General features: G+C 41.5%; 1 protein-coding gene across 3 annotated transcripts in view; it reads left to right on the forward strand.

Annotated features, from left to right (window-relative positions):
* Positions 1-21,321, forward strand: part of LOC106145853 (von Willebrand factor D and EGF domain-containing protein) — a 192,127-nt gene that overhangs the window by 65,929 nt on the left and 104,877 nt on the right. For all 3 annotated transcript variants that reach the window (XM_021296547.2, XM_065070320.1, XM_021296548.2), the window contains exons 7-11: positions 145-353; positions 3,118-3,191; positions 10,635-10,905; positions 14,519-14,697; positions 17,971-18,914. In XM_021296547.2, the coding sequence (XP_021152222.2) occupies positions 145-353; positions 3,118-3,191; positions 10,635-10,905; positions 14,519-14,697; positions 17,971-18,914 (1,677 nt within the window). The remainder of the gene's footprint in view (positions 1-144; positions 354-3,117; positions 3,192-10,634; positions 10,906-14,518; positions 14,698-17,970; positions 18,915-21,321) is intronic.

Here is a 21,321-nt window from a genome sequence, read left to right on the forward strand (position 1 = left end):
AGTCACAAATGTCTTCATGCAAACCCCATCTGGTTTCAAGGAATGTGTGTCCTGGAATGTGAAATATTTGCGTTGGATGGTAAACAGGGTACAGGCAACTGTTGGGATAACTCTTGTCAGACTCGGTCTTTGTGTTCGTTTTAGACAGCCAGTTCCCAGGGCTCTCAAACATCGCCCTTTCGGCGTGCCGGGTGGAGCTGCCCTGCTCGGGAAGCCGCTGTGCGGCGGCCACACTGATGGTGACAGCGGTGACAGACTTCGCTCAGGACGGGAACCGCGTCAGCCGCATCGCAGCCCAGCCAGTCGGATGGAGGGATTTGCTCTGGAGGGCTTACACACCCCAGGATGTCAAGGTCGGGTCCTGAAATCATTGGGAAAACGTGTCAGATTTAAACGGGAGGTTTAGTATTGCAGAAAACAAAGATAAATCTTAACCCTATAAACATTTGGGGGTCTGCTGTCAGCAGAGTAAACCAAAACAGCCTCTTTATGTGCCAAGAAAATGAACTTGTAAAGCCTTTTGCTTTAACAAATTTAGGTTTCATTATTAGTTGGCACATCAGTAAGGCCAACAGCTGGATTATAGATGTAACCAGATGTGCTCATCTATGCTGGAAGAGGAGAGAGGGAGAACCTCAGTTAAGGAATTAGCAGGTTTTCAAGGAGGGAGAGGGAAAGCTGAGCATTTGGAGCAGAGTTTCTGAAAAAGCAGAGGAATGGCAGCACCTCAGTAATGAGAAAGGAGCATCGGGACTCAGCAGCACTCTGTTCAATTTGTGACGGTGCCTGTAATCACCAGGACACCTCCAACTACACATGTGGCTGCTCTGTCTCTTCATTTATCCCTGTACAAAATGTCCAAAATAAAAATAATAGGAATCAATCAGGGAGGCAAGCCACACTTTTTACTGCCTAGAAAGGACCGTAGCAAGCAGGGACTGGTCCGTTACCTGTGAAGTTGCTTCAGGCCTCGGCTGGGAGGTTTGAGAGCTGTAATCCCACTGCCCCAGAGAATAAACCAGAACTCAGATTTGACTCAGGCAAAGTTCTCAGAGTAGTGGCACATCCAAGCTCGTATCTTTTAAGTAACCGAAAACAAACCCCCAATGAAATCTATACTTTTACTTCCCTAATTTTTGGGGATTTGCTCATTGGAGAATGAGATTAAACTGGACTGAACGAATTTTTGCTTTCAAAGGTAAAATGCCTAGCACGTGACTATATTCTTTCCTCTCTAGTATAGGCTTCTTTTAAACTTAAGATTCTGGAATGAGAAATAGCAGCTAAATCCATGTTGTACTCTCACAAACCCATATTTTTTGCTGAAGTTACAAATGCTTCCATTAAAATATGAAAATGTAGCAAATGTGTAATGGAATTAATCAATTTTCATAATAAATTGTATCTATCTCATTTAAAACTTGACCTATAGAAACATAATAGACATTATCTTCCCTCCCCCCCATTTCCCCATTGCTGCTTTGCAGTTAATTAGAAGCATTAATGTAATGGACTTCCTGCAACATATCAAGGAAAGATCCATATATTATAATCCACATAATCTTTAGTCCCTCAGACTTGTTCAAATATTTTGGATTTTTCTGAAAATTGGATGGAAATGGTGGGCAGAATATCCTGACAAGTTCAGACACCCAATACAGTGGATTTCTTCAGAAAACTAACACTGCCAACAAGTAGGATCTACATCCTCTGCTGATACAATGCAATTAAAGAGTGGAGCCAAACAGGCCATGTGGATTTGTTTGTGCAAAGGTTTCACTTAGGAAGGCTGTGGTTATGGAGAAAATGGGAAAATTCTGAGACACTTCTTTCTATCACACTGTAGATACAAACAATATCACTGACCTCAGATCAAAATGCTGTTCACAGAGGTGCTCAGCTTTTCATTCTTCAAGACACATTTTGGGAGGCCAGACACTGGTGGGTGTCTAAGTGATGTCTCTGTGCAATAGTTAAGGGTTTATTTTGAAATACAGACGACAAATTGCCACAGGGGAAGAATTTTGTCAGGGAGTGTGGTTCTGTCTTCACCTTCTTATTCATTTATTTAATTTCACCACTGTTCCTAAAAAACAAGTTCTGCTTTGTCACTGAAAGACCGCACAAGGATATAGCGGCCATTCTTCCTCAGGCAGAACTCACTGAACGGCACCTCTGGATTTCTCAATGGGCAAAGAGCAAGCAAAGAATTAACAGCCCTGGCCAAGAAACCAGCCTGGCAGAATATGGGAAAAGCACCATACTTTATCACTCCCTCCAGTATGACTGGGAGCTCTTTGTGTTGCAAATCACTACACAAACCAGTCTTGCCTTTCTGCAAACTGGACAGCAGAGTATGAATGAAAAAACATCTTAAGCAGACGTGGCAATGCAGGTCCAGAGCTGCCTGAGATTCAGGTGTTGAAAGTTCAAAAGGAGTTGTCCTACCTCTGGCTTTTTTGGGTGTATCTGCTCCTTTCAGGGCACCAGGACTCTCAGACCTTGGCTGTGACCAAGTGACGAGGAGCAGCTGAAGATTTCTGTTGCTACAGCAGATCCTTTCCTCTTTTATTCACAGACAGCTCCAGCAGCCCAATTCAGGCCCTTGTCACCAGTACCCGATCAATAACCTGCACATGAAATATATAAATCAGCCATCAATTTGCTGTATCAGGAAATTTAAGGTCAAATTGAGGGATAGGCAGTGGCTACTACTAAAATATGTTAATGCTACTTAATTACAGCATACTTTACACCATACTTCAGGCATCAAAATTAGTACAATTTAATGAGCACACTACTCTCTTGATAATTTCAGGGAATGATCTACTTCTGAGTAAAAAAAGAAGTTTAATAAAAAAGCTCCGCTTTTTAGCAGATAAAGAAAGTGCATTACATCAGGTGGAATAAGGGCACTTTGAACTCCCTTATTGCATGTGATTAAACTCCGCTGTTTGAAAGCAAACCCTGTTTTGTATCCATTCGCAATCAGGTTTTAGAAGTCAGATTTTAGTTTGTACTTGACACATGAATTCTGCCCCTAATGTTTTGTGAGGAACAGTAATGAAGAAAAACTGCTGTGTAGACTGTATTCATTACACATTTCATTTTAACTAGGTCACAGTTCGAGACCTCCCAACAGGGAACTGCTACTCTTTCACTGATCCACACATTATCACATTTGATGGATGGTGAGTATTCTACTTGGAAATAATTTGGCTCAATTACTGCAGTTTTTGGTTTCTGGATGTAGCATACATTTGGTTTTCCATTAGAATATCAAAAGAGCGTTGTACTAGTTTGCTTATAGTGATTAATGTAGTGCTTCAATAATATACATGGTTTCCTTCCAGCTGCTTATGCTCCTTTTAACAAAAGGACTAGAAATGGATTAATGTTGAAGCCGCAATGGTTTTGAGTCTGAATAATTTTTACAAGACAAAGGTCCAATTCCAAAATGTTCTTCAAACAGAATCATCATTATTGACTTTGGAAGGCTGTCAACCCCATGTGGCACCATGTCAGGACACCCCAGTTCCACCAAAACGAGCCATTATGGTACCTGGGGCCAACCTGCAGCCGCCCTGGCAGTTTAGTAACACCTGAGGCAAAGTCCCTCAGCCCAAGGATGCTCTTGCATTCTTCTGCTTCCAGAGCTCATTTATGCACAACTGCATCTCTGTATGGAGTTAACAGTCATAACAACAACCATAAAAAAACAAAAAGATGGCCATACTGTCTCACGATGAAAGATGCCCAGAAATGGTCAGTGGCAAATATCAGGGAAAGAGTGCAAAAATTAAGTTGTATGTCCTCCTGTACTGTCCACATGTCCTATATTATCCAGCAATAAGCTGCTTACAGACTTACTGAGCCAAAGGTGGCATCTTTCTGCTTGATGACCCATACTGTACAGAACTTTTCTCCAGTTAACTTCCCTAATCGTTCATTAATCAATTTACCCCAGTGAACAGAACGTAACAGAAAGTTTTTAAAGCTTGCAGCCAGCACGTTTGATCCGAAGTTGCTCATATTTCAGATCACATTCCAGGTTTGTAATTCTGCCATTAACCTCCTAACGGCACAGATAATGACTTTAGGCACACAGTGTCCACTGGGGCTCAGAAGGCATAATATTTCAATTTTGATATTCTAGGTAATGTCTGAGATGACATCAAAGCTGGAGAACCCTGCTGATGATATGCGAGTACCAAAGGCAGTGGCTCCATTAAAAGTTGTATGTCTGCCCCAAATACAGATGTTTCAGCAAGGAGATTAGGTCTGCACATTTGGAGCTTTCCAGTTTCCCTCCTGCTTTGTTGAATACCATTTATTATGTGGTCAGGCACTTGTTTCATGCAAGTTTGGTTGCTCAATGTGTAGAAACTGTGGAAGAACTACAAGAGATGCAAAGACATTCCTATGCCTCATGGTATCTGCAATTATTTCAACTCTGGCATATTAATCTAGATTAGAACATTATTTTAAAACTCTTTATGTATTTACATTCTAAAATATTTTCTTCTGATTTAAGGATACAAATGGATAGCGTTCTGCCAGGCTGCTGTGTTCTGGAGGTCATAAATTACTGAAAAGTGTCTCTTGGAATGCAGGAATGCTCTCAGTGGTGTAGCACAATTCTACATAGCTTCCATGGGATAAAAAGGTCTAAAATGAAATAAAATATTTTATTTTAATAACTCATTTTGCAATCCTGTTGTTGACAGCATACAGAAATGCTTCTAAGCAATTTACAATTCTACTTGAGCACAGGGAGCCTGGACAAGTCCATCCTTGTGTGGCCACCTGCCTCGGAGTCCCACGGCCTTGAAACAAAACCACCGCAGGATTAGCCTGGCCCCTCCAGAATGTCTCTTCCTTGTGGACAGACGATCATTCCTGCTCTGTCCAGTGCCGCTTTAAATGAGCCAAGCTGATGGGGCTTCTGCCATCTCAATAACTAGGTTATTTCACTAAGATATATCACTTTTTGATATTCAGCCAAGTTTCTTACCCATCATTTCACAGTCTCATTACTCCTACTTATATTCCCATTTATTATTGTAAATAATTTCTCTTTCAATTATTGTAATGATTATGCCACCCTATTACACATTGGTTAAACAACTTCTCTGCCTGCCTATCCACAAAATGTTAACACATTAGCAAATGACTTTAAAGCTCTGTATTTAAGGAGTGGGGAATGCAATTCCTGCTTCTGTCCTGATACAAACCTTTAACCTAAGGACAAAGGCTGGCCAGGAGGTGTGGAACTGAAGGATTCCCCTTTCATAGAATGGTTTGGGTTGAAGGGCCCTTCCCAGCTCCCCCAGTGCCCCCCCTGCCATGAGCAGGGACATCTTCACCAGCTCAGGTTGCTCAGAGCCCCGTCCAGCCTGGCCTGGGACGTCTCCAGGGATGGTTCATCTACCACCTCTCTGGACAACCTGGGCCAGGATCTCACCGCCCTCAGGGGCAACAATTTGTTCCTCATGTCCAGCCTCTGACTGTAAAAGCCACACGTGGGAAACTGTTTGAAATGAGATGCATGTTTGGTATTGTGAATGGAAGAATTATACACAAAACTTGTGGACTCAAGTAAGACACCACAAGAGTACAAGTGTTGCTTAAAAATAAAAACACATCAGAAAGAGACTGATCTTCTTATTGTAAGCAGCAAAGCAAGAGAAGATAAAGTGACAGGACAAGAGGAAATGGCCCGAAGTTGCACCAGGGAAGGTTTAGATTGGATATTAGGAAAAAGTTCTTCACGGAAAGGGTTGTCAGGCATTGGAACAGGCTGCCCAGGGCAGTGGTGGACTCAGTATCCCTGGAGGGGTTTAAAAGACATGTAGATGAGGTTCTTAGGGACATGGTTTAGTGCCAGTGTTAGGTTATGGTTGTACTCGATTACCTTAAGGGTCTCTTGCAACCAATATGATTCTATATTTCTATGATGCTATGAATCAATAGGCTGGGAGGATGAGCGGAGAATCAGCTCTTGGGCATCTGGAGCTATGTCAGTTTTAAGTGATTAGTAGATGCAGGCTGAGGTAAGAACATTACAGAGGAAAGAAAAGAAACATCCAAAATTAGTTAAGAGAACTGAAGGGCACAGCAGCCTTTACCCACCTCTGTATGATCACAGCGCTGCAGGCAGAGCTGCTGTGGACAGTGGGTGATCCATTGTCACTTCAGCACCATTTCTGTCCCGGGAACAGCTCCCTGAAAAGCAAGGGAAAGGCTGGAGATGGGGAACGCTGCCAACAGCAAAACAGTACCAGGGTTTCCTATGCAAAGGGCATATACACAAACATACTCCTGCCTTTCACAGAGTTGCTTACCTTGCTTTACTTTCCCGTTAGCAATGGTGATGAGAAGGAGAAATACACAATGGGGAAAAGCAAGGATGAAAACAGACATGAAAATAGGACTTTTTTGTGTTTCCAAAAATTTAAATGAGAAGCATTAAACATTTTAAATTTATCTTAAATTTTAAATATTTATTTGAATAAGTTCTTTAGCAGATTTGTTGGAAAATAGAAAAATGGTATGAAAATCAAAAGACTGGAATATTTTGTGGTTTTTTGTAGTAAAATTTTCCTACTGAAATGGTTACTTCCAATATATAGGTTGTTGCATAAGATTTCACAACAATACTTCATTTCGTAACTTCTATAGTGACATTTTCCATTATTTTTAATCTGACATACTGAGCTCACATCACATCTGAGGTAGTTATCTATTCATTAAGTAGCTAAAATACATAACTCTCACTTCAGATGATAATACTCCCCTTTGGTATGCCTCCTGCTAACATATTTCTGTAGAAATACTTATCTTGCAATGTTTTCACTCTTTTGACCAAAGGAAGTGACTGAAAATCAAAGAACGTGTCATATTTTACCATGTGAGCACAATCAATTTGTGTATATTGGAGCATAGATGTGAAATAGCTTTAATTATAATAGCTAAAACCCAGAGAGAGCACTTCTTTTTATAGCAAAGTACCTTCTAAATTAAACAAATGTGAAAGCCTGGTAAAGCAAAAGTATAGCCCTCATTACTAGTTATGGCACATTATAAATATAAAAGCTTTTCATGCCATAAATTGTAGATTCTTAAATATGGAGTATTAGCTTTAAACTAAACATGCAGAAAATCCTTTTAAGGTAAAATATTAAAAAGGAGGTATTGTTTGACTGGTGGACTATATAGATCATTCATATTATTGTGTATTTTAACTTAAAAAAAAAAAAGAAAAGAGATTTCTCGAATATTTACACTAATCCATCCACCATTATCCCAGGGGCAATGACACCTTTTCCTGCACAATGACAAAATCTTTCGGCTTGCACAGCTTCGTGCTTCTCACAGAATCACAGAATGTCAGGAGTTGGAAGGGACCTCAAAAGCTCATCCCCCAATCCCCCCATGGAGCAGGAACACCCAGATGAGGTTACACAGGAAGGTGTCCAGGCGGGTTGGAATGTCTGCACAGAAGGAGACTCCACAACCCCCCTGGGCAGCCTGGGCCAGGCTCTGCCACCCTCACTGAGAAGAAGTTTCTTCTCAAATTTAAGTGGAACCTCCTGTGTTCCAGTTTGAACCCATTACCCCTTGTCCTACCATTGGTTGTCACCGAGAAGAGCCTGGCTCCATCCTCCTGACACTCACCCTTTATATATCTGTAAACATGAATGAGTCACCCCTCAGTCTCCTCTTGTCCAGCTCCAGAGCCCCAGCTCCCTCAGCCTTTCCTCACACGGGAGATGCTCCACTCCCTTCAGCATCTTGGTGGCTGCGCTGGACTCTCTCCAGCAGTTCCCTGTCCTGCTGGAACTGAGGGGCCACAACTGGACACAATATTCCAGGTGCGGTCTCACCAGGGCAGAGTGGGTGGCTTTACTGGCATTCATCATAGTGGCCCAAAACGAAGACCTGGCCGAGAGCAGCCCTGCCAGAGCTGCTCTTCTTTTCGATAGTCTGTAGAATTTTACACATCCCCAAACATCCAGTGACTGCTGAATGTAACCCAACAGCTTCGCTGCTCAAGAACAACATGACCAGTCCTGAGTGATGAATGCTCTGAAACCAAAAACATCTTCCAGCATCACCCAGCACTGCCCACAGTCACAACTAGCACAAAATGATTCTTACTAGCAAGGGAAGATGAAGCCTGGAGGGGAGGGATGTGTCAACAAATCAAATAATTTGGTGGCAAAACTGTGGTGGAAAATCTAGGATGAGACACAATAATAATTGAATTAATAAATAGATTAAGTACAGCTTAGTGAATAGTAAGCGCATTGTGTTAGTTAATCTAATGCTACTAGTAGTAATCGTTTACATATATGTACATTCCCTTCTGGCCCCCTCTAAGGATAAACCAACAGAAATGATTCCTATAGCATCTCGCTGTCATAATCAAAGACTTGGGGGCATTTTACAGTTCTCACAGCTTGAGCCGCAACTTCATGCTGGGACAAGAACTTCTTGCACCCCCTGAAAAACAACCCAAACACACAGCTGGGGAGGGAGGGAACCACTTTCCACCCGGTACATCCATTGCTACAGATCATCAGGAGGTGATTGTGAAGGGCAATTTTAGACAGAAATGTGGCGCTTGGTTCACAAGAACATGCAGAGCTCCAGTAACTCTGCTTCATGCTTTTAGTGCCACGAACAATTTCTCAAATGTTGTCCAAAGAATCATTATCGCAATTACAGTTGTATAAACACCACAAAAGTTTACCTGACTACATTCAATTATCCATTCAAGTAATTCAAAGGCAGCTGAAAGCTTCCATTTAGACAGGCTGCAGATTTGTTTTGTGCTGTGCAATCTATGGCATGACTTAACTGAAGGACTCTAAGTGACTTCCAGGGGAGCTGGACTGGGTCCACTGTCAATGCTTATCAAGCAGTAAATAGCTCCCATACCTGCAATGATGTTTATATCCATACGCGAATACAGTCGTATTTACCCAATACAGCTGATTACTCTGGGTACAGCCATTCTGATGCATTATTTTCCATCAGCCTCTCTAAACACCTTTCCTTTTAAGATTCCCCCTGTTGAAGGAAACTGTGGAAGGTGATTCCCATAAAACATCCTGTCTCCTCTGTCTCTCCTGTGAAGATACCCAAATGGAACTCGTACTTGATGTTATAAGAGATTATCTATTTTTTATGTTGTCCTTAGTTTTAATCAATCTGAGCAACAGCATCTGTGCAGTGTACTTAGGATTTATGTATCTGATTAGACAATAAGATGAGACAGAACCATTCAAAATCTTATCGCTTTATGGCCAACTTCACTAAGTTTTTCAAGATGAAAGATAAAGTCAGATGTGTTTTCCAGCAGAGAAAAGCACTTGGCATTTAAATGCTCACTGTACTTAAGCTACATTGTTTTCTACAGCTTTTATTCTGAAGGGGAGTAAAATGCAGATAATACATACTAAAACAAATCTTGGTTCTTGAGCCATTTGTTCCTCTGTATAGGAAACATTAACAGACTGAAAAAATATTGATGTTTATATGACAATGCTTAAAAATAATCCTGTTCTTTAGTTGAGGTATTTTACACATTTCTTTTTACATTATTTTATTGTAGAAAAGAACAACGCTTATTATTATAAACTTATAACTTAGCTTCCATATTACTTAATTTCATAAAAATCATGTTTAAAACTAACTGCAGAGCCTTAAAAGCAAGCAGAAGAATCCATCTTCTTTAAAGATGGCAGCTGTTGGCTTGTGAGGAGAAAACTCCAGCAACATATATAAAGTATACAGCTACTGTTCACTTTTATACATCATGTTAGAATAAAATAGAGTAAGAATGAAACAAGCTTATGGAGTGGGAAAATAAAGAATAAGCAGAGGAGAATCCTCTAACAAGTCCCTGTTGTGGACACCCAAGGGGCTGGGGGAGTTTTACCTGGCAAAGGTGAAACACCTGCAGAGTTATTAACGTTATTATTCTGCCCATGGCCTCACTCAGATGGAGCAAAGACTCCTTGTACAGAGAAGAATGAAGGTCCCGAGTCATTCAACAGACTGCAATGTGCTGAGTGCAAATCCGTTTAGAGTAAAAGTTGTACTTACAGTAAAGTTGTTGAAGGGGGAACCAACTCCATTTTAACAGGTTTTCAGTAGAATTCCGGTTTTTCATATGAAGTGTTCACCTAGCCACAGTCAGTCTTGTAAAAGTTAGTGATTAGTCACAGAAGAGGTTATTTGAGCACTGATTTTGCTTTGAAGAATATCATGCTGTAAAGCATCCAGTTAGAACCCAAACATATTTATTAAGGCCTGGAGGCAGATACTTTCTCCCATATGCTATTATCAAATGTTTATCCTTTTTAGCCATGCCTGTTGCCATAGCAGCAGCTGGGAGACAACTTTTCACAGGAATTCTTATGCACTTCTAGCTAATAACCGCAATGGCGTTCCCTTGCTCATGGTGTCAGAGAAACGTTTCCCCGCGTGTTTATTTTTCCCTCCGTCAAGGCCACTCACCACACATCATCAAGGACGATGCTCTACGAGTACCAAAAACCAGCCATCCCAAGTGGATGCTCCAGGTCTTTAAATCCTCTTCTTTTTGTTGTTTGTTGCTGTTATAGGCGCTACGATAACTATAAAATCGGCACTTTCCTCCTGTGCCAGAGCGTGTCGCGGGAGTTCGAAGTGCACGTTCGGCAGTGGGACTGCGGCGGCCACCGCTCCGCCACCGCCTGCAACTGCGGGGTGGCCGCGCGAGAGGAGGGGGACACCGTGGTGCTGGACACCTGCAATGGCCATTTTCGGGAGGGCAGACCCCAGCTCACCATCAAAAGCACCGAGGCGTCGCCACACGTCAAAATCCTCAAGTCCTACGGGGGGAGAAAAATAACAGTACGTGGATATTTGAGTACTCTTGTTGTTCTTTAAAAACGTGAGGCAACAAAGATGCTGAAGGGAGTGGAGCATCTCCCGTGTGAGGAAAGGCTGAGGGAGCTGGGTCTCTTGAGCTTGGAGAAGAGGAGACTGAGGGGTGACCTCATGAATGTTTATAAATATACAAAGGGTGAGTGTCAGGACGATGGAGCCAGACTCTTCTCGATGGTAACCAATGGTAGGACAAGGGGTAATGGGTTCACACTGGAACACAAGAGGTTCCACTTAAATTTGAGAAGAAACTTCTTCTCAGTGAGGGTGGCAGAGCCTGGCCCAGGCTGCCCAGGGGGGTTGTGGAGTCTCCTTCTGTGCAGACATTCAAACCCGCCTGGACACCTTCCTGTGTAACCTCATCTGGGTGTTCCTGCTCCATGGGGGGATTGCACTGGATCAGCTTTAGCGGTGCCTTCCAACCCCTGACATTCTGTGATTCTGTGAATTATTAATGAAGTTGCTACCAAAAACATGTATATAAAGCTGTAAGAGCGCCTGCAGCAAAATGTACCAAAACCAGAGGCATTGGGAAGAAACTGGTTAAAGTTTTCATTTAACAAACTGTAAAACAAACAAACAAACAAAATCTCTGGAAATTCCTCCTAGCAGAGTGCCAGTGTTGTTACTCACTCTCTGCAGTCCGGCAATCCGCTCTCAGTTTGTTTATGCTAGTTACTACCCAACTGCATCACATAAAGCAAATTTCTTTGCAAAGCTTATGTTATAAATATTCAAGAAAAGATCACAGGTAGCAGAATAAAGTAGTTTTAAAGTGGAACAGTAAGGAGATATGAGTCAGATACGGATAGCCCACAAAAGGCATGAAAATAGGCTGCAAATTTGCGACGTTTGGTATAATTTAAAATATTTGCCCCAAAAATATAAGGCATAACATACTTTGCATGGGTATCACTTATCCACACTAATCCAGTGAGATCACTGAAAGACTAAGAGCAGGCTGCACCAGGGGCTTTGGTGAGGAGAAGAGCCACAAATTATGGCGAAGAAGATAAAATTATCTTAAGAGTTGTATAATCAGGATTTATTGCTAGGAAATACTTTGGGTGAAATGGATCCACAATAGAGCCAGAATGATGCAGGGAGTGTATGTGCTTGGCTCTGCTTGTGATCCCACTTGGAACAGATTTTAGTAAGGTAGTAATTGAAAGTCTGTTAATTATAGAATAGAAAAAAAAAAAAAGCGGGAATCAAGCTGTTATTTCATTTTACAACTGAATGCAATATAATTACTCTTTTATTACTAGAATAATCTTAGCAAGGAGTCCCTATTCTCATTTACACCTCGTGCAAGTCTCCCTGAAATAAATCAGGACACCTTGGGACATTAATATGATTCCTGCCCTGATCTGATTGGGGATCTGCAGTAGCGGTGCAGCAGTGGCCACGGTCCCTGATCACAGTCCCTGATCAAGGTCCATCCCCATCTGCTCAGCAGTGGCCCGCTGCCAGCCCCCATGGCTCCCACACCATTCACAGAATCACAGACTGGTTGGGGTTGAAGGGACCTCTGGAGATCACCCAGTCCAACCCACCTGCTAGAGCAGGTTCACCAGAGCAGATCACACAGGAAGGTGTCCAGGTGGGTTTGAATGTCTCCAGAGAAGGAGACTCCACAGCCTCTCTGGGCAGCCTGTTCACAACTCTAACATCTCACAGTAAAGAAGTTTCTCCTCATATTCAGATGGAACCTCCTGTGCTTCAGTCTGTGCCCGTTGCCCCACATCCTGTCATTGGGCACCACTGACAGGAGTCTGGTCCATCCTCTTGACACCCACCCTGGAGATATTTATAAACATTGATGAGATCCCCTCTCAGCTTCTCTTCTCCAGGCTGAACAGACCCAGCTCTCTCCGTCCCTCCTCATAAGAAAGATGCTCCAGACCCCTCAACATCTTTGTAGCTCTCTGCTGGACTCTCTCCAGTAATTCATGGCTGAAGCTTTCAACGGGGTTAAGTCCCTCTCTTTCCTGCGCAAGGCAGCAGCTTCCAGCAGCCAGTCACTACATATGCAGCCTTGTAGGAAATGCTCCTCCCTATAGTAAACCATGTAATTAGAGGGTACATGTTTATCTGAAGAAGGAAATCAAATCCTACTCAGCACTGTGTCAGCTGCAGTTCTCCTGCTCTATTAAACCACTATTTTTTTTTTATTTACCTTGAGAAGCAAGACATACAGCCAAGGTGAAGGTTCAGCCAAGACCTTTTGATGTATCCAAAGAACTGGTTTTATGTGATGACTTCCATATTTCCATTATTCATGAAGGCAAGTAATATTTGAAAAAGGATGCTTTAAATGCCCTGATTAAAACACAGAGAGGCTTAGTTTAAAACACTGTGTCCCTGGTTGTTATTTCAATCAGCGGCACTTTGCTGCTCCACTCAGCTGGACAAGGAGATCACTCATGCAATGCTCCTCAAAAAGGATCCTTGTGTCTGAAATGATGACTGGGAAGCTAAAATGGGCAAGATTATTATCCTGTGCAGCCAAAATGTAAACTTTGGATTCCAACACAGAATCACAAACAAAAGGTAGTTGCTTCTTCAGAGATATGAACAGATTTGGTGGGGAGGAGCTTATAAAATCCCCACTGAGAGAAAGAAAAGTAATGGACATTATTTGGCTGAATAAGTTAGGAAGAGCTGATTAAAAAAAAAAAAAAAAAAAAGGAAAATAGTTATTTTGAAATTACTGTAATGAGATTGTTTCCAACTACTTAATAAATTGAATATTAAATGAAAATTTTTAATTACGGATAATTTTTTTTAAAACTGGTTCCTTATCAGGTTGCCGAGTGCTCCTGTTCAGGATCCAGAGTGCTCCTGTTCCCACTCCTGGCACAGATCAGTTTCAAAATAGTTTTCTTTTTACCTATAAGAATAAAGCAAACAAACGAAAAAAAACCTATTTCAGTTGAACAGATTTATTCTTCTTTTTTTTTTTCATTTGGTAGGAACACCAATCTGAAAAATCCATTATCCACACAGCTACTCCTTTGTCTTAACCTCGAGATTCTTTTTTTCTTTTAAAGGTCAGTGTAAGCTTACCACAAGTTCTTTAATGAGAAAATTGCTTTATCCACTTTAAAACACAATCATTTTCTGGGTAATCCGGCCTTGGAAAATGAAACGATTTCTCAGAGAGAAGAAAGCTGTTTTTCAGACTTGGCAGTTTATCTAAAAGAAATGATTTCCCAGGCAAAGGCACGAGGGTGGCCTTATTGTCATGGAAGTCGCGTCAAAAATTAGCTGGTAACTTACCAGTGGGAAAACTTCAATGGTTTTAATTATTAATTTAAAAAGAAAGTACTTGTGCAGTTTTATATTCATGTAATGCTATCGCATAGTAGTACTATAGAAAGTATAGTAGTATACTATACTTTCTATATTAGTACTATAGAAAGGAAGCTAAATAACCGCACAAATATTTATAGTGTATCTAAGTGATCTGAAATTACCTCCGCCATGGCCAACATCCTACTTATATATTTTTGTTTGTTGCAATGGACATTTATTATTGCATGAAAAGTTTGGTAACAGTTTCTTTCCGCCTTTCAAGATCCTCTTCCCTTCGGGAGCGTTTGTTCGAGCCGACCTGAGCGAGTGGGGAATGGGAGTGACGGTGAGGACGCCGGGCAGTGACTTCAACAGCACCCGAGGTTTGTGTGGCCTCTTCGATGGGATCGGTGACAACGATCTGAACAACATGCCTGAGGAACACTTCATAGAGGAGTGGAGGTACAAAGCCAGAGAACCCCAACCCGGGAGATGCTCCTTAGCGCTGTTTTGAGGGGTGTTGATGGGTTTATTTCCATATGTGCTTCCCTAATGACCTGACAGGGAGACCTGCTTTATATAGCAGGGGGAGCCTGGAGAGTTGTTACCATCCCATTATCACAGGGGCTTCATTTTCAGCCAGCACAATACACAGAAGCAGCTACTGAGAGAGAAATTTTATATTCACAAGTGATATCATGTTAACAGCTGTGTTAAGATCCCACTCAGCTGTTAAGAAAAATAAATGCCATTCTCAGCCACAGTGATAGATAACTGACAATAGGGATTAATTAAGGGTTTGGTATTTCCCTTGTTCTTTTCTTTCCGAACACTAATTACAATATGTGAGTATACATTAAATGTTACATTTTGACAAAGTGTGGTAATATACGTACCATGCTAAAACTTAATATCTACTCTACTAACAATGACAGTGAGCTCTGAAAACTTGCACTTTCTAAGACAGATGGTCTGGAACCAAAGCCAGGAGTCTGGCACCCTGACATATCCCTGTCCCTCTCCCTCTCTCTATCCCACATTTTAATTCCTGTTGCTGAACTCTAAACATGGCCAATAAGTGTTCCCAAAACCAAAACGTGTTTGATTTACTCTGCAGTTTTGTTTGTAAAGTATTCTTTGCAAATGCTTAAAAATAAGGCAAACCATTTTAACATTCCACTTCATCTGTACATGGGAATTTATCACCTATTGCATTTTAGAAAAAAAAACAAACAACTCTGCCATATTCTCGTTATACTCAACAGGCCTAAATAATGGCTACTTAATGGAAATTTTGACCTGTCAGTACAAATCACACAATTTAGAAGTTAAGAGGCATCTATGAACATCTTAATAACATGATAAACAGCCAGAGCTTGCTTCTGGAAAGGCAAATGAAGAAATAGTTTGGTGCAAGAACCAACCAACTGCTGACTGTCCAAAAAGCAGCTAGCAAGATCATTTAGGAGGACCTGTTCAAAGCAAGTTTGTTGAAAGACCAGAAGCTAAAGTACAATATTTAGGAATTTATTTATGAACCAGTGAGGAGTTTCCTAGTGCTTGGTGCATAAGATACTTCAGGGAAGGCAGGAGAAGCTACTGTTAAGTGAAAAGGGCAAGAGGGGTGATGAGTTTCACCTTGCAGTACTCTCAAGGATGGATTCTCAAGGATTCTTCAGAACCTGGTTAAAAACACCAGCTAAACCCATGGAAAGGCTGCGGTCACCTCCAGAGGAGACTGGATCCGTCTCTGATCCACCCACAGAGAAATGGCACAGTGAAAAATGAAACCTGGAGGGTGATTTTTCTGCTGCTGTTTTTAATTTCACTTTAAATAACACTGAAACCGTGTTAGGTTTTCTTCAGCACCTGAAGCTAGGCTGAGTGCTCACCATCTGGCAGCTCGGCTCTCTCCCCAGCTCCCACCTCTCTCAAGCAGCTGCAGGGCACTGAATGGCACAGATTTGTTTTAAACATCAGCTTTCCAATGAAACTTTTAAACAACAAAACAACATCAGAGCCTCCCAGACCTTAAATAGCATCTGGACAAGGAAAGGCTGAATTTTAAAACATGTATTTTAGGTAAGTAAAATTAATTTTTCAAACCATTTTTCAAATCTTTTGAGAAACCAGCAGCAACGCTATTAATTTTGGCCTCTCTATATATAATAGCATCCAATTTAGTTTGAAAAACTTGTTCTTTAGTTCTTCCTTGATTGTAACGGGCAGCTTAGAGGAATGACAGTTTAGTCACCTTATGGAGGGGACAGGAGGCACATCCTGGCTCATGGAGATGCTGTTGGTACCTGCACACCTGTGAGGAAGGATGAGGTTTCCAGTGGCTCCATCCCTTCTACACCACAGGTCCCTGGTGACCAGAGCTGACCAAAGGAGGTCTTGGTATCATGTAGAAACAGCAAAGGAATTTTTTTCAATAAAATATCAAGGCAAAAGAGATTCATTTTACTGAAATTTGTTCAATTGTCCTGGGCTGTAGGAAAGCACAGAGCGGTTTGTGCATTTCTCTGAGCACAAAAGCCATCCTGCTCTATCGTATTGTATTCTGCCATGCCCGCACACTGGGAAAAATGGTTTCATGAATGTCTGGGCTCCCTTTTCAGAAACAGAAATTATTTCATTTTGCCTGTGAGACCATGATGTTTTTTTTAAAGTAGTACTGTATTAATGATCAAAATAATAATATCATAGATGCTATTTTCGATATATATTTGAAAAATAGGATAAATGGAATTATGTTTCCTACAACAGAATCCAGTGGCTGGCTCCCTAATGTTGACAAATGCTTTCGCTTTCCTGAAATCTCCACATTCGGTCTGCAAGACAAAATTAATTCCAAAATAATTTATATTTTTAGTAATATTTCAAATTTGTCTGGAAATAAAGTGCTGCAAACTATTGGGACAAGAAGCATATATTTTTCTATGAAGCTCCAGGATTCCTCTTGTGCTGCACAAATAAGATCAAGAAGAGCTCTTGTGCTCATAAAATTTCCAAAGAAACTTTAACCATGGATATTTATTCAAACTGAACTATCTAGAAGTTCTTCCATCATTAAAGCTGGACTAAATTACAAAGAGAAAATAAAATCACCTTACCTTATGTGATAGCCTAGCCCTATGATCAATAGAAAACTGCTTTGTGTCTAAAGAAAAAAATCAAAGAAAGCTCCTTTAGAAGACAGGAATGAAATGAAATAAAATATGCACAAAAAATGTTAAAGGAAAAGGCACTTAAAAGTAAAGTTGCAGTGATCCAGGTCTTAGAGGAAACACCTGGTAAGGAGAGCACAAGCAAATAGATAAAGATGATTTTAATAACAAAGCATTTGAAACAAATCACTGTCATTCTTCAAGCCTGAGTTACACCAAGGCCAAATCCAGGGTCTTATTTCGTGTGCAATATGCAAAGGGTAACCTGCACCTCAGAGAACGTTCTGCAAAGAGAAGTCAAGCAGTCAGGCAACACTCCAGCTAAGCATTTAAGCATCTGTTACTAAAATGTCCCAATGTAGTGCTAAAATATGTACAGGACAACTCAAGAAGGACAGTGCAAAGCGACCCAAGAAAAGAGAGATTAAACTTGAGCATTTTCTTATGTACTTTGGTGCACTGGGAATTTATACATTCCTCAGCCTCAGGGCAAGAAAGTTTACTTGGTATTGTAGACTAATTTGCTGGAAGTTTCCTTCCTTTAATCTCTCTATTTTTAAATCAGATTACCTCCAGGGAAGAGTTTATTTGACAAGACTCCAGCACCTTCTGAGAGGAAGCAAAGGAAAAATTACTGCAGATGTCAGAAGGAAAGCAATAGGTTTGTGCCCATGATAAACACACTGAACGCCTTCCAGACTCCTTCCCCTCAATCTTCTGGTTGCCATTACGATCAGGTGGATTACATCTCCGCAATCCCGTATCTAGATGTTACCTCAGAGTTTGTCGCTCAGGCAGAACCAGAGTCAACTTTGCGCAAAGATGGGAAGCTGTCGCCCAAGTCTTTTAATCAGAGATATCTGCCTAAACCAGTCCAAAAGCGAGGCAGCCCCGTGGACCAATTAAAACCCTTTGCGCACCGTATTTCCATGGAAAAGAACAGTTCCACCAGCTCCACCAAACCGACACAAGACCTACAGAGAGCTAGAAGGCAAGGAGACTATTACGACTACTCATCCCTTCACCCATTGCACAGCCCAAACCAGAAAGACTCGGAGAGCTTTGCGTATTTTTTCCCAGAGGATTACTTTGAAGGAATTCGGGTTAAACTCCCACTGGCATGGCCCACTCCCAACGGTCTAACTGCCACCAAAGCTCGGGAGATCTGCCACCAAATTCTTGCAAATTCCACCATTGGCTTAGTGTGCAAAGGTCTCCTTGGAAAACAGATGGATGAGGTGATTGATATCTGCGTTTTAGATCTGCAGCTCAAGGATGGCGTGGCCCAGGTGAGGGCACTGATAGCCCTTTTGGAAAATGAATGTGAAAGCAAAGTGCTAGGAAACAGAAACAGAGTGTTTCGGGTAGGAAACCATCCATCTGCTACCCAGGAGGAAATCCTCACCGTCCTCAGGTGTCCTGCTTTCTGCAATGGGAATGGACAATGTACGGAACTGGGCTGCCAGTGCTTTGAAGACTATAGTTCCTACGATTGTAGCATTGCCAAAAGTAAGTAAAAAATTCTGTTTGTTCCTACCCTACCCATCTTTCCGTGGTATCAGAGTTATTAGGTAGAACATCTGCACAGAGTTGTTTGCTCTTCAAACAGTGCTACCACTAAGATATTTGATGAATTAGTAATCAGTTTTTGACCTTGAAGAGCCGATCAAAATATCTGGTTGGCTGGTCCTTCACTTTTTCGCCTCAGTAACTTTTTAAAAATGGATTTTACAAGCCCCTTAGCAAATTGGTTTTGCAGAAGTGATTTTCTTTACATCTGATCTATCACCAGCATGCTGACAAGCAAGCTTCTGACAAAAAAAAGAGGGTCCTGCTCACCTTGTGGTCAATATTCATGTTAACACTGTATAGATACATTTTTTTTTTCTGATCAACAGAGAATGAAATTTGAAAATTAATTTGAAACACTGTACTAGTAACAAAAAAAAAATTAAAAGTGACAAAATGAACAGGTACATTGTCAAAGCCACAAAATAGCTACAGGACATATTTGAACCTGCAGACCTGATTCTGCAAATATTTATGAATTCCATTTACACATCAGACTACCCCACTAGATCTGTTTCGTCTTTACAGTTCAGGCCCTCAGTGGATAAAATGCAAGTCCAATGTGAGTACTGACAGTGCTTGAAACTAAGCACATGCATAAATGTTAGCATTAATTTAAAAAAGTAAGCCCTGTCTCAGCAAACCACATCAGCTTATGCTTAAAGTTACAAAAAGGTACTTAAGGCTCAGCCGTACAGTTGAGTTCCTGCAGCTTAAGAAGTAACAGTATTTCAGCTAAGCTGAAATGACAAGGAATGCTCTCTTAACCCACCCCAAATGTGGGGGGAAGCCTTTTTCTGTGATGCTTAGGGCATTCTTCTGGCTTTAGGACAGGTAAAGCTCACATCTAGGGTCAGTTGTCACAGCTTAGCTGAGACATCCAAATCTCCATCCAGCCCCAGCAGCTCAGCGGCACATCTGATACCCCAACGCATTTACTACCCAGGATGGGATTACCCATGTGCTTTGTAATAAATGTGTCTTCAGTGCGCTGATTTAGAAAGTGCTAAAATATATCCTGACACTTGTTTTTCATTAATGGCAGGCTAAAATTTGTGGGATCATTTCCTAAATTTAGAGGAATTCATACTCTTTCACACAACTGACACCAGCGACTGAAAAGCAAGTTGAACAATTTTGCAGTAATCGTCCAATATACAATCCACTATTTAACTTAATAACCCTGCGATATGGTCAGGTTATGAGGGTTGCTTAGGCCAGATTTGTAAATTTTATTTTACTTTGCTATGCTTGAAATCCCTTGGATTAGGGGAAAATACCTTCAATATGACCTTTCAAGTAAAAGCGAATGGCACCTTGTCTTTTTGCTGCGACATCAAATATAAACAAGGACAATGTACAGAGCACAGACCAAAAATGCACAGGGAGGCGAGAAGTGGAAAAGAAACGTTACCTCAGCTGGGGGAACACACTGTAAACCATCACTGCTCCCCGACCGACCGCTTCATCCACCCCTCACTGCCTTTGCTTCACTTTTCTCCAGTTGAGAAAAACATGGTGGTTGGCTCTTTGCTTCCAACCACTTTTCTTTTTGGAGTCTGGTTTATTATTATTTATTTATCAAATTATTTCTTCTTTATTAGATATGTTTTAGCACGAGCATCCTTGTGCTCAGCCTGACCCTGGGGAACACGCACTTTGTGTTGGACCCACACAAGAGCCACACCATTGCAATTAGGAAAGCATAAATTTCCCTTAATGTTTATACTGCTTTGTTTGCTGGAGGTGAGTTCGTTAGTGCCATGACAAAATTAACATTGACAGCTTCAGCAGTTTTCCTACCACAAGGCAGAAAGCCCTTTTCCAAAATGCCCATGCAGTTTTGCCAACATTTCAATGATAATATTTGATTTTAAAAGTGAATAGCCTTTGCTCTCCCTGTCACACTGTATACAACCCACATTACCTTAACTACAGCTAAGAACTTGTGGTTTTCTTAAAAACTAATACCTGTAAAATATTTTCTGTGACTGTTACTGGGCCCTTGTAGCCAGGAAGGCCAATGGTACCTGGGGTGTATTAGAAGGGGGGTGGTTAGTAGGTCAGAGAGGTTCTCCTGCCCCTCTACTCTGCCCTGGTGAGACCACACCTGGAATATTGTGTCCAGTTGTGGCCCCTCAGTTCCAGCAGGACAGGGAACTGCTGGAGAGAGTCCAGCGCAGGGCAACAAAGATGCTGAAGGGAGTGGAGCATCTCCCGTGTGAGGAAAGGCTGAGGGAGCTGGGGCTCTGGAGCTGGAGAAGAGGAGACTGAGGAGCGACCTCATTAATGTTTACAGATATATAAAGGGTGAGTGTCAGGAGGATGGAGCCAGGCTCTTCTCAGT

Source organism: Columba livia, chromosome 7, assembly GCF_036013475.1.
Source record: "Columba livia isolate bColLiv1 breed racing homer chromosome 7, bColLiv1.pat.W.v2, whole genome shotgun sequence".
NCBI classification, from domain to species: Eukaryota; Metazoa; Chordata; class Aves; order Columbiformes; family Columbidae; genus Columba; species Columba livia.